Below are 12112 nucleotides of genomic sequence, written 5' to 3'. Positions count from 1 at the left end.
CAGCACTTCGCCTGGCCCCCGCCAGTGGCTGCTTAGCTTGGGAGAGACTCCCTTTTTACGTTCAGGACAGTACACCCACACTCTGTCTCCTGGTGCAAACTCTCGATCCCAGCACCGGCTGTCATAAGCCCTCTTCTGCCGCACCCCATTCCCAGCCTGTGCTCCACGAGTGAATTCGTGGATTTCATGCAGCCGGTCCTTGAGTCTGCGGCAGTAATCCATTTCTTTTCCACCGGAGATCTCGGGTTCAGGTGGTGCTCCAAACACCAAGTCCACCGGTGTACGGAGTTCCCGCCCAAACATAATCACTGCAGGTGTGCACCGGCTGGACTCTTGAACTGCAGTACGGTAAGACCATAGAACCAGGGGCAAGAAACGGTCCCAGTCCCGCTGGTGACGACTGGTCAAGATCGCCAGCTGTGTGGCCAGGGTGCGGTTAAAACCTTCCACCAACCCGTCACTTTGAGGACGAAGTGGGGTGGTTCTTGTCTTTTGTATCCCCAGGCGACGGCAAACCTGACTGAACACCTGAGACTCAAAGTTCCTACCCTGGTCACTGTGGAGCTCAGCTGGTGCCCCAAAGCGGGTGAACATCTCCTCAACCAGTTTTTCTGCAGTGGTAGCAGCGCTTTGATCCGGCACCGCATATGCCTCTGGCCTCTTCTTCCACTTTCGGCTTCTCCCATCAGGGGTCGCCACAGCGAACGAGTCGCATGGTAAATTTGGCAATGTTTTACGCCGGATGCCCTTCCTGACGCAACTTTCTCAAACCGGGCTTGGAACCGGCAGAGGTAGAGAAGGGAACAGGGAGCAGCCCGGAGTCGAAGCCGGGTTTCACGGACGGAAGGCGCCGCAAATCAGCACGAGCTAAACTGGCTCCCGCATATGCCTCTGGCCACTTCGTGAAATAATCCACTGCCACAATGACATAGCGGTTCCCTGCATCACTCACTGGAAAGGGGCCCAAGACGTCCACGCCGACCCTTTCCATTGGGGCCCCCACCAGATACTGCTGGAGGGGTGCTCGTGACTGCTGGGTTGAATCTTTTTAAATGAGTTTTATTTTGGCTGATAAAGTAAATATGAAGGAAATGTGTAGTCTCCTTTATTTACTGTGCTGTCACTCTCAACATACAATCTCTTTTAAGACAACTGAAAATTTGGGACTTTAGGACATAAGGTTGAAGCTGGAGCTTCGTCAGGATCAGGACTGTCCATGCTACACTTAGCTGTTCTCACAGTTGGATCAGTTGTGTTACCAGACACTCGAACAGTGCAGTGCTTTGGTAGTCTTTTGGGTGTAGGGCCTGTCCAGATCTTAATCATCCAGTTCCAAACTAGAATGACTCTTTCATTATGTGCGTCACCCAAATCAGAGGTAAAGGTAAGATGACGGGATCTTGCACAGCCAGGATTCATTTTTTTCCACATATAAACTCTGCGTATGTTGAGATTTCATGACAACATTAAAAAAAATAATGCATGAACAGTTCATTGACTTTCTTTGGTTAGGGAGACACGATATAAATCTAAAACATTATTTCTCTTGTTTTCTCCCTGGTGCTCCAACATGTGGACCCAATAAGAATGAAAGTGACCAAAATTCTAATTGGTTATTCGAAATATTGCTGGTCAAACATTCATCTTTTAAAAGGTTTTAAAAATATCTTTTCCGTAGTATGGTATATTTTCCATTTTCTCTGTCTGCAGCTGTCAGTCAGAACATAGAAGAAGGTTTAGTGAAAGTCCTTCCCAGCAATCATTGTGTTTTCCTGTAATCCTTGACTTACTTTGATAAGTCTGTCTGGGTACACCTCTCTGTCATTTTACGGTAATCAGAGTTTTGTCACCTTGTAAATAGACACATGGTGATAAGCACATTTGTGACAGCAAGCACAGCACTCCAGTTCTGGTAATGGTACACTCCAGCCCTGCCCTTTCTTTTTATTGGCTGCAACATCCAGGTAACTTTCTTTAAAGAAACATGTAATAATACTCAGTTATCTACTGTTACTCTAGCCTATAACATACTGAGGGACTTTTTGGATTTGCACAACATGAACGACGATGATTGTCTGTTCTTGCAACAAGAAATGTACAAATAAATGATTAAAAAAAAAACAATAAAAGGATGTAAAGCTGCTGGCAGGAAACTTGAAATAAAAACTGCACATTTTCCAAAACAATTATGCTCTAAAACATGCTTAAAAAAGGCCCCTTTGGGAAAAAAAAAACATTTCTGAAATATTTCCTGTAACTTAGAAATTAGCTGTATTTTCATTTCTTTTCAATGAATGTGTTAGATTATCCAATTCCTAATTAGTTTAACTGAAAGTTTTAGTCATAATGACTATAAACATCTTAAAGTAGTTTCTTTCAGCTTTTATTAATCTTGAACTCCCATTTAATTGATTGTTTTATTTTTTGGCAGTTTAACTCAAATGTAGCTTTGTGTAATTTCTACTGAAATGGTTTCTGTTGCAAGTATGCTCGCAATACATATGGTAAAAAAAAACATTACAAACATCTGCCGGGGCTCTGAAACCTGAGGCTCTCAAGAAATATAACCATTTGTTTCAGTTAATTAAGTTGTGTCATTGATGTTTATATTTTTTACAAGACATATAACTGAGCAAAAAGATGGTAAAATGTTTAATCAACTGTCTTATCATCAAAATAAGCTTAAAAAGCACAAAATCTAGATGCCATTCAGAAGCAGCTTTTATTTCATTCATGTTTATATTTGATAGTAAAAGGAGATAAAGGATGAAAAAACACCATAAGGAGAGAAAAGAGCACGTTTGATTTGGCTTTCTTGCATTTTTGATACAAGCATATCTGCTGCAGCAAAAGGATCTTATTTGACTCAGGGTGTTTTATTTTGAAGGGAATTTCATTGTTCTGCCATCAAAAATAATATGATAAAACTATTATGCTTCAATTATTGTGGATGTTTAAAAACTACATTTTAAAAATGCATGGCTTCATGGGCACAAAAACATAAAGTGTTTTCTTTTTTCTAAACGGTAAAGCAGCGTACCTTTCAAACCAAAATTCCTACCAAACTGATAAATATTAACAAGAAGTTGAATATCTTTCCAACTATTTTAATAGATTTAGTTTTGAACTATGCCGTTCGTGTGTGCATGTTGTCATGTGTGCATTTTCCCATCTGTAAAGTTGGGGGGGGGGGGGGGGCGTGAGAGGTTTTGATAGTTAATGATTCTTTTTGTAGTTCTTTTGTGTTGCAATAGAGCCACTATAAAAGCTGGCTTCAAGTCCGCTTGTCACTGATTCAAACTTTCAAACCTCAGAAGCAAAGGTTCTCAGGTAAGATTGGTTTAATGTTGAAATTAAAGGATCATGCTCTCATAAAGCTCTAAAATAATTTATTTTAAGCTTTTCCTTTCTCTTTCTGTCGATTTTTGTTTTCAAATTTCTTTTTAGAAAGGAGACAAAGTGTTCATAGACATGAAGCCTGCTATTCTGTTTGTTTTGGTTCTGGTGCTCATCAGCCAGAGTGAGTCCTTCTGAAAAAGACTTTTTGAAAAAGTTTCCCCTTTCTAATATTTGTGTATTAAATTTTAAAAAGTGATATTTTTATCTTTAAGGTGACGCTTTGAAATGTTACTGTCATGGAATGGAGGGTTGTCCCGGTGAAGTCCACGACTGCAAACCTGAAGAAACTGTCTGTCTTGCGACTGTCTTTCTTCAAGTTCCTGGTGAGTTTGGCCTTTATTTTGTCTACAATTTATTTAACCCATTATGATAAAAATCGGGTTTTTGGTCTTTTTAACATGTTCTTGTTGCATTTATCTCATGATGGTGAACTCATATTAAGAAAACTAATATAAAAGTTGGATTTTTTAGTATTTATTTATACAAATTGTTACGAATCAGGAGCAGACGAAAACATGAAGCTGGAAAAAGCTTGTGACAGTGACGTAGGTAGAACCAGCAAGTTAAAAACTCCTTACTCCTTAAGTAGATCCGTGGACGTGTTTACTTTCCTCGTCTGAGCTGGCATCTGGCTCTGAACTGTACAGCTGGATGTTGCACTGGTAATGTTAGGCTGGGGGTGTGAGGGGCTATAAGCTGACAGGAGAGAGTGTAAACAGAGTGATGATGGGATACGGGGCCAAGCTTACTCCATGCCAACGATCCTGCCTCACATTAACTCAGAGGCTAATGAACCACAAAACTGAAACAACAAATTGACAGTTAATCTTTCACAGGTCGATACTTGAAGAGATGTGCAGAACCCAGCGCATGCTCGAACCTGAACGTACCTGGTCTTGTGTATTCCACTTGCTGCAGGACTGACTTGTGCAACTGATGCGCTGAAGTCATTCAAAACTGCTTTGTCATTAACTGATGTCTTCCACAATAAAACAGTGTTTTACCCACATTTGTCTGTTTTTGCAAAATTATTTTCAAAGAAATTTCATATTATTTGCTTTTGAGTATATAGGGTTAATTTGGTCTTACATGTTTAAATGCAATCAAGTTGATAAGCAGTCAATAGTTAGTTATTTGTAAGCATTTTTACTAATGTGGGACACATTCAGATGGACATTTTGAAGTCCATCTGAAATCTAAAAAATGAATGTAGTATTGGCAGTAAACAGTTTTATGAACCTAATGTAATGATTTTTAAACGAGAAACATGTTTAAGATTGAATTAGACAATAAGGGATAAAAATACTTGGAGTTATACCATGCTACAGGTGAATAGTCAGTTCTGATTGGCTGCAGGGTGTGGATTAAAAAAGGGATATATCAGTGACGTGCAGTCGCATTTGCCGTTCAGATACTGAGAAGTGACGTGCGATGAGGCACCAGCCCGCTGAGCCTCACCTTGGATTGCGCAATACCTATGCAGTCAGACGGTACTGCTGTCTCTCTGTGTGTTGGTTCAATCACTTGAACTATATGAGCTGAGTTTACATAATTTAGCAGGTGTATATGATGTACAGTGTTTGTTTTTATAAATAACTGTATGTGAGGGACGTGTTTCTTGTGCTGAGCGCTAAATGCCGGCAAAAAAGCCGCTGGGTGAGGCCAGCAGTTCTCGTGCCTCATGTTAGGGGGCGCCGGTTAGCCCTGAGATTATGACGCTAAAAAATAATAGAATAAGTGATAGCAAGCGGCAAGTCATTTTCTTCAGAAGGAGCGGCGTATTGACTTTATTTACAAGTAACGGTAAGACGATAATAAGGTTTGTGCTTTTTTCTATGCTGCAGTTTGTATATGAAAAAAACATGTTGAAATGATATTTTAAACAAAACTAAGAAGGATGTTGGAGACAACAGTCATTAAGCAACAAAGTCCTGGAGGGTTTTCATCATTACTGTCTGGTGTAAATGTGAGTCAAAAGGGACGGGGCCTGTCCACACAGATACTAAAGTGGCTCCAAAAACCTTCATATAACATGCTGAACAGACCTATTGGTTTGATCATACAGTCAGTTACAAAGCGGCAGCAACAGTTCCCAGAACAGATAAGTGTTATGGGAAATCGCTGATTGCATGATGACATTTTTATCATCCAATCAGCGATGTTCCATAGTAAAAGTAAATTTTAGACATTTTAAAGAAGACTTATGTGAATCGATTTGTCTACAAGTGGATGCATGGGAACGGAGCGGAGCAAGGAGCTTGTTGTCCACCAATGGTAACACCTCCATCACAGCCACAAGCTTCATCCAACTTTAGTTTTTCATCTGCTCCTGTTTCACATAGATTTAAATAAAATAAAAAATACTCAGAAATGCAATTAATGTTCTTAATGTTCTTAATATACATCCTCCATCATCAGAAAATGCCTCAATATCATTTTAAAAACAGCAAAAATGTGATTTTCAGCAAAGTATATCTGTAATGTGTTCTTGTGTTGAATGGATTGTTAATGAGATTTGTACTTCCGGGCCACCGTATGAAACACTTGTCCAGATTAGGGCGAGAGAGAGAGAGAGAGAGAGTACTGGAGCAATCCTAAGTGGCGTTAGATGCTGTGTAGCAGTTCTCCTTCAAATACTCCATGTTCTCCCCCCATATTGAAAAATATTTTTTCAGCTGGCAGAAGTAATCAAAGAATCCGTAATTATTTTTTTTAAATGAGATTGCCACAAAACCCCATGTTATCTCTTACTGGAATAGTTTTGGCTGTAGAATTCAGTGGGAAAAAGTTTGCCACTAAAATATTTTATTACCAATAAAATCAAAGAAATTTCATTCAAAATTATTCATACATTTGACACTGTAAAACCCGTTGTTACCTAATTTAAAAAAGATCTGGACATAAACTGTTCCTTTTTTTTATTCATCACCAGAAACTGTGTCTTATCTTTTGGGATATTGCATTCTCACTCAAACATTTTAGAAAGATTTGACACATTTTATAACAACCCATCTATGTTAAGTCTATAAATTATTCTATGAACATATTTTTTGGGATATTTTACACAAGGTATATTTAATACAGAGACAATTTATATTTATTTTATTTATAACATTTGAAGCATGGTCACTTTTGACACTTTAACAGATTCCTTTACCTTTATTATTTTTGTTGTCTTTTTGTTGCCATTATTGTGGCTTTTTTTGTTCATTTTTCTGGCAAATGTGAACATTTTGTCTTTTACACAGTTGTCATTTTGTATTTGCAATATTTGTTAATAAAGTTGGTTTAAAAAAAGAAAATGGGCGAGTGAGAGAGAGAGAGAGAGAGAGAGAGAGAGAGAGAGAGAGAGAGAGAGAGAGAGAGAGAGAGAGAGAGAGAGAGAGAGCAAAACTGAAAGTAGCTGCTGATTCACGGTGACGCAGAAGTGGGTCAACTTAAACCTGTAAGTCCTGGTCTAAGTATTTTAGTCCACTTTTTCAACGAGCACAACGTTGAGTAATATTTAAGCGAAACGCTCTCTACTACTCAATGTGTCCATTTCTACTTTTGACGCCCTGAGTTTGGAACGATTCGGCACAGAACAGCGCATGCATGGAGAGTTAACGGGCCTTCAAAACACAAAATAAAACACCACATGATTTTCAAAATAAAATGGACCATGTTACAGCGGGTTTATTTTTCTCTCTCGCTGCAGGCTTGACGTTATTTATATACCCATGGTTTAAGTAGACACAGGTCTGACTGGAGCTTTACAAATTTAGCTTACTTTAAAATTGTACAGCCACATCTATAAGTAATACTAATAGGTATTATTAAAATAAATACTTATTGTTATTGTTGAAGTACTGGAACAGCCTAATAGTAGAGTGAATGTACGTTCTTCACATTTACTGTGCAAGAATTAACAGGGTGGACATTTGATAGTCATCGCTACTTGTATGATGAACAACCAACAACAAGGGGACCACCAGTGAAGATTTTTGGCATGTTTTTAACCTATAATTTAAAAAAAAATGAGAGTGTGCAACTTTAAATAAGGTTAAAAGGGGGAAAAACATTATGCTTTGTCATGTCAGGAAACCATTTTTTCCCTGGGATATATGAAGATCAATGAAAATTGATCATGAAGGAGTAATTCATAATTGCAGTTTGTGCTCATCTGGGCACACCAAGTCTCCCATATATCGCTATAGGGCTGTAAAAGGCAGAACAAGATTTGCAAGCTTTACACCGCTTTGACATTATGCACCAAGTCTCTTCCAACAGTGGTATATGCACTAGCATCAGGTAGTGACAGACCTGTGTGAACACCGTATGCTAAAAGCGCATTCTTGAACATGCATCACATGCCCGGTGTGTTTGTCGCATAAGAGTTCATTCCACGACCTTTTTTTTTCTCCTCCCAGGTTCCGACACACCACCACATCTGCGAGGATGGAGCAATCTGATCTGAATGCCTTGCAGGCTGTCATAGAGCCTCTTGAGACTGGGCTGTTGTCCTTCAACCACCTGTCAGAGATGGTCCTCAGAGTAGATGCAGACATTGTCTCCTCTGAATGTCAGACCTTTGATGACATCAGACGAGAGATTGAGAAAATAGAGAAGCACTTGAGAGAGTCAGAGCAGATAGCCGATGTGGAGCTACATCGTCTAGATGACAAAACTGAGAGTCTCACTGTTGATCATAGCAATATAATGAAAAAGAGAAAGGAGCAAGACGCCAAGTTAGCAGACTTGGAAACCTGTCTGGACTCATATGAGTCCTCCTTAAAGAGTTACAGTGAAGCTCAAGAGACTGAGCAGAGAAACCTGGAATCTGCAGAGCAGACCCTGAAGGAAATGGAACAGAATAGAGATTATGCAACCACAATAAGGAATGTTGGAGCTGGCCTTTTTGCTATACCAATTTTTGGATGGATTGCTGGTAAGTAAATTTAATATGAAATCAGAGCTGGTATTTGCTGCTAAAATGTCCTTCACTGTTTTGCAGGTGCAGTCATGGTTGGTGTTGGCCAAACCGACTTAAACTCAGCCTGGGAGCTAATAGAAAAAGCTCGTCAGGAGATGGAGAAATGTGACGCCCAGGTGAAGGTCTACAGTCACAAAGTGTCCGAGTGTAAAGAATCGATTGCTAAAGCTCAGGCAGAAATCCAAGAGGTCAGCAGCAGAATTAGTGAGCTTGAGGCAGAACTGCAGGACTTGTCTATGAAACGGGAAACTATTGCAGACGTTCAGAGTCAAACTAGAGAAGCCGTTCATCGTCTGGGGCTTCTGTCTGGGGTGGGGAAGGCAGCTGAGCAACAGACCAGAAATCTGATTCTGGTGGAGGCCTTGGTGAAGGTGGTGAACCAATTGACACCAGTGCTGACCCAGATAACAGGAGGTGATCTGCTGCCCTCCCTAGGCTTATAATGGAGCATAGAAAGACCAACATCAGAAAATTAAAAGCCAATCTAAGTTTAAAAGATGTGCAATTTTACTGACTTGTTTTTCATTGTTTCTTTTCACAAAATCAAAAAAGATATCAATTATGTTTTTATCTGTAATTTGGTTTTATGATTTTTTTTGTATGTGTGAAGATCTAAAAACCTACTGATAGGTTAAATTACAATCATTTTTGATCATGAATAGTTTTACTTCTGTCACAGCTGTATCTACTGATAAATGAAAAGGCAAAAAAGAAAAAAAGAAAGAGCTTTGGAGTTTTAAGATTTTATCTTGGTATGATAAAAAATGTTCTCTTGACAGGATATAACATACAAAAGTATTTTTCAGCTGATGGTGATAATACTCTGTTTAAACCTGTATAACCATTTATATAATATAGGATACATATATTTCTGAGACTTCTGTCTCAGCATGATTCAAACTCCCCTCAAAAAGCCATTGTATATAACTTGATCCATGTTTTTTGCCCTGTAGTGCATTATCCCTCCACTAGGGGGAGAAGAAGGGCTTTTTCTGCTTGTTTCAAAATGGCTTCTTCAATGGAGTCTCAAAAACACTTTTAGTTGGAAAAAGTTCTGCTAAGTTTCAAACCTTTGTTGTAAGAATAACTACTCTTTTGTTATTTGTTTTAAAATGACTCTTTACTGTATTGAAATAATGTAAAATTTGGTGATAACTATTTATAATACATCTACACAATGTTAACCCTGTATTCATTCATTGTGGTGTTATGGCATTGCTTTAAAAGGAATTCGTTACACAACTAGGGGTCGCTATTGAATGATGTCACGCCTGTGCCAGGCAAGCATGAAGTGTGGAATGTTAAGCAGTGTTCAAATAAAGAACTCTAGCAAGTCAGAAGAAAAAAATGTCAGTGCTTTTTTCGTTTAACATTTACCTTTTTTAAACTTTCCTCATTTAGACAGGATATATTTTTATGTGGTGAAAAATATAAGTTATGTAAGATAAGTTATTAATATGATGTATGTTATTTAAGGTTTACATTGATTTATTCCAGAATAATATTTTCCGTCTCTTTTTATTCATATTTAGTTTTTTTTTTTTCCAAAGGTAAGTTTCAAAAATTTTGTTTTAGTGTTCAACAAAAATGTATTCTGTTTGGTCCACGACCTTCAACATGTTTTGGATTTTGAACTCTTGTGCGATCGAGTTTGACACCCCTGATATAGCATATGTGCATTTCTGAGACCCCATCACATCAGCATGATCCAAACTTCCCCTAAAAGCCATTGAATAGAACTTGATCCGTTTTCTGTCCTGTAGTTCATCATCATTCCACTAGGGGGAGAAGAAGGGATTTTCCTGCTTCTTTCAAAACAGCTGATTCCATGAAATCTCAAGTATTTGGACCGGAAAAGGTTTTGCTCATTTTTAAACCTTAGTGGTGAAAATGACCCAACTGTTATTCTATTTTTAAATGAATATTTGCTTTATTAAAAGAATTTTAAAATTGTTGATAAATAATAGTTACACCATGTAAAAAAAATATATCTATCAAATATGAGATAGGCTAGTGGCTAAATCAGGTGATTTTTTTCCCTGAACACTTGTGAACATATTTGCATCTTAAACTAACATGGTTGTCAAAAGAAGCTTACCAAATCACCCAATGTATCATCATTAATACCATCTATACCTCATTAAAAATTACGTTTCAATTTTTGTGGATTGTATCATAGTGTTAAAAAAACATTAAAATAAAAAATATCAATTTTCTGCCAATTATTTGATGTAGTAGCTTTCCAGGGTTAGATACCTTTTGCTACAATTCTGTCACCTAAGATGGATAAAACAATAGTATTTAAATGTATATAGGTACTGGTATGTAAAAAATATATTGACTATGTTGTTTCTTTTTTTTTAAATAATTTCTTTGTTGAGTTTAAAATGAATACATTCATTCATGAAAATAACTTAATCGTGTTCGCATTCTGATGTGTCAAAACCTAAAAGCTCTTTATTGATAGTAGTATAACACCTCTCCACTAGATGGCAGCATCACATCTTAGACATCAATCAATTGGCAACACCATATAGAACGATTTTTTTTCTTCAAATAAATGTAGTATAGCCACAATATTAGTATTAATTTACACAAATTTAAACCGTAATGTACTTGATTAAACATTAAAAATGAATAATCAAGACTACTTTTTAAGAATTGATTGTTTGGGTTTTTTGTGGTTTAATTTAAATGTGTAATAAAAGGAATCTGTATATTCAATGTAAACAAAAAAACAAGATGAACTATTAGATTTAGTATTTTGTTTTAACAGCAGAAAAGAATAACGGTTAAAATGTTGAAGCAGAACATAGAAATGTATCAGCCTGGTGCTACTGCTGAAAAGCACCACTTGGCTGCATTTTCTATTGTACAATTGATCGTCAGTAACCCTGATTGTATCCATCAGAGCAGAAATGTAAACAGTCTATAGGCATGTAGACCAAGACGTAAGACACAAACAACAGTATTTAGCATTAATGTATGCAGATTTTTTTAAAAAAATCACGTTCAAGTGACAATTTATTAAAAAATAACAAACAAAAATCAAAACTTAAGTCAGTGAAATGTTTAAAAACTTATTCTTCTGTATGCAGCTGTCAGTCAAAACATAACAGAAAGTTCTCAGCAATCATTGTGTTTTCCTGTAATCCTTGACTTACTTTGATGAGTCTGTCTGGGTAAACATGCCGTCATTTTATGGTAATCAGGGTTTTATCAACTTGTAAATAGAAACATGGTGATAAGCACATTCAGGACAGCACGCACAGCACTCCAGTTCTGTGGTACACTCCAGCTCTGCCCTTTCTTTTTTTGGCTGGAACATCCAGGTAACTTTCTATACAGAAACATGTAATAATACACAGTTAGCTATTGTTACTCTAGCCTATAACATACTGAGGGACTTTTTGGATTTGCACAACATGAACGACAATGATTGTCTGTTCTTGCAACAAGAAATGTACAAATAAATCATAAAAAGCAATAAAAGGCTGTAAAGCTGCTGGCAGGAAACTTGAAAGAAGTTTTATACCAACATTGGCTAAATAACTGCACATTTTCCAAAACAATTATGCTTAAAAAGCCACTTTAGGGAAAATTTCTGAAAATATTTCCTTTAACTTAGATTACAAAAATTAGCTGTACTTTCATTTCTTGTCAATTAATGTGTTGCATTATCCAATTCTTAATTAGTTTAACCCTTGTGCTATCCTAGGCACTCTGACATTGGGAGTTGGG

The 12112-nt window shown here is 37.4% G+C and overlaps 1 protein-coding gene and 1 long non-coding RNA gene across 2 annotated transcripts; both read left to right on the top strand.

Annotated features, from left to right (window-relative positions):
* The first annotated feature begins 3271 nt into the window (after nt 1-3271).
* LOC144987818 (uncharacterized) lies at nt 3272-4408 on the top strand. Its single transcript, XR_013651487.1, has 4 exons — nt 3272-3330; nt 3448-3520; nt 3612-3722; nt 4236-4408. It is a non-coding gene; the product is annotated as an uncharacterized LOC144987818 (long non-coding RNA).
* A 2294-nt stretch (nt 4409-6702) lies between these two features.
* Nucleotides 6703-9719, top strand: LOC101170404 (uncharacterized). Its single transcript, XM_004085855.5, has 3 exons — nt 6703-6844; nt 7809-8326; nt 8393-9719. Exons 2-3 carry the CDS (start codon nt 7837-7839, stop codon nt 8812-8814), a joined length of 912 nt encoding a protein of 303 aa, XP_004085903.5. The 5' UTR covers nt 6703-6844; nt 7809-7836; the 3' UTR covers nt 8815-9719.
* Nucleotides 9720-12112: the final 2393 nt, after the last annotated feature.

The sequence above is a fragment of the Oryzias latipes genome, chromosome 19, assembly GCF_053564925.1.
Source record: "Oryzias latipes strain Hd-rR chromosome 19, Olatipes_Hd-rR_3.1".
Taxonomy (NCBI): domain Eukaryota; kingdom Metazoa; phylum Chordata; class Actinopteri; order Beloniformes; family Adrianichthyidae; genus Oryzias; species Oryzias latipes.
The sequence above is the reverse complement of the archived record's forward strand: the minus strand, read 5'-3'. Positions and strand labels throughout refer to the sequence as shown.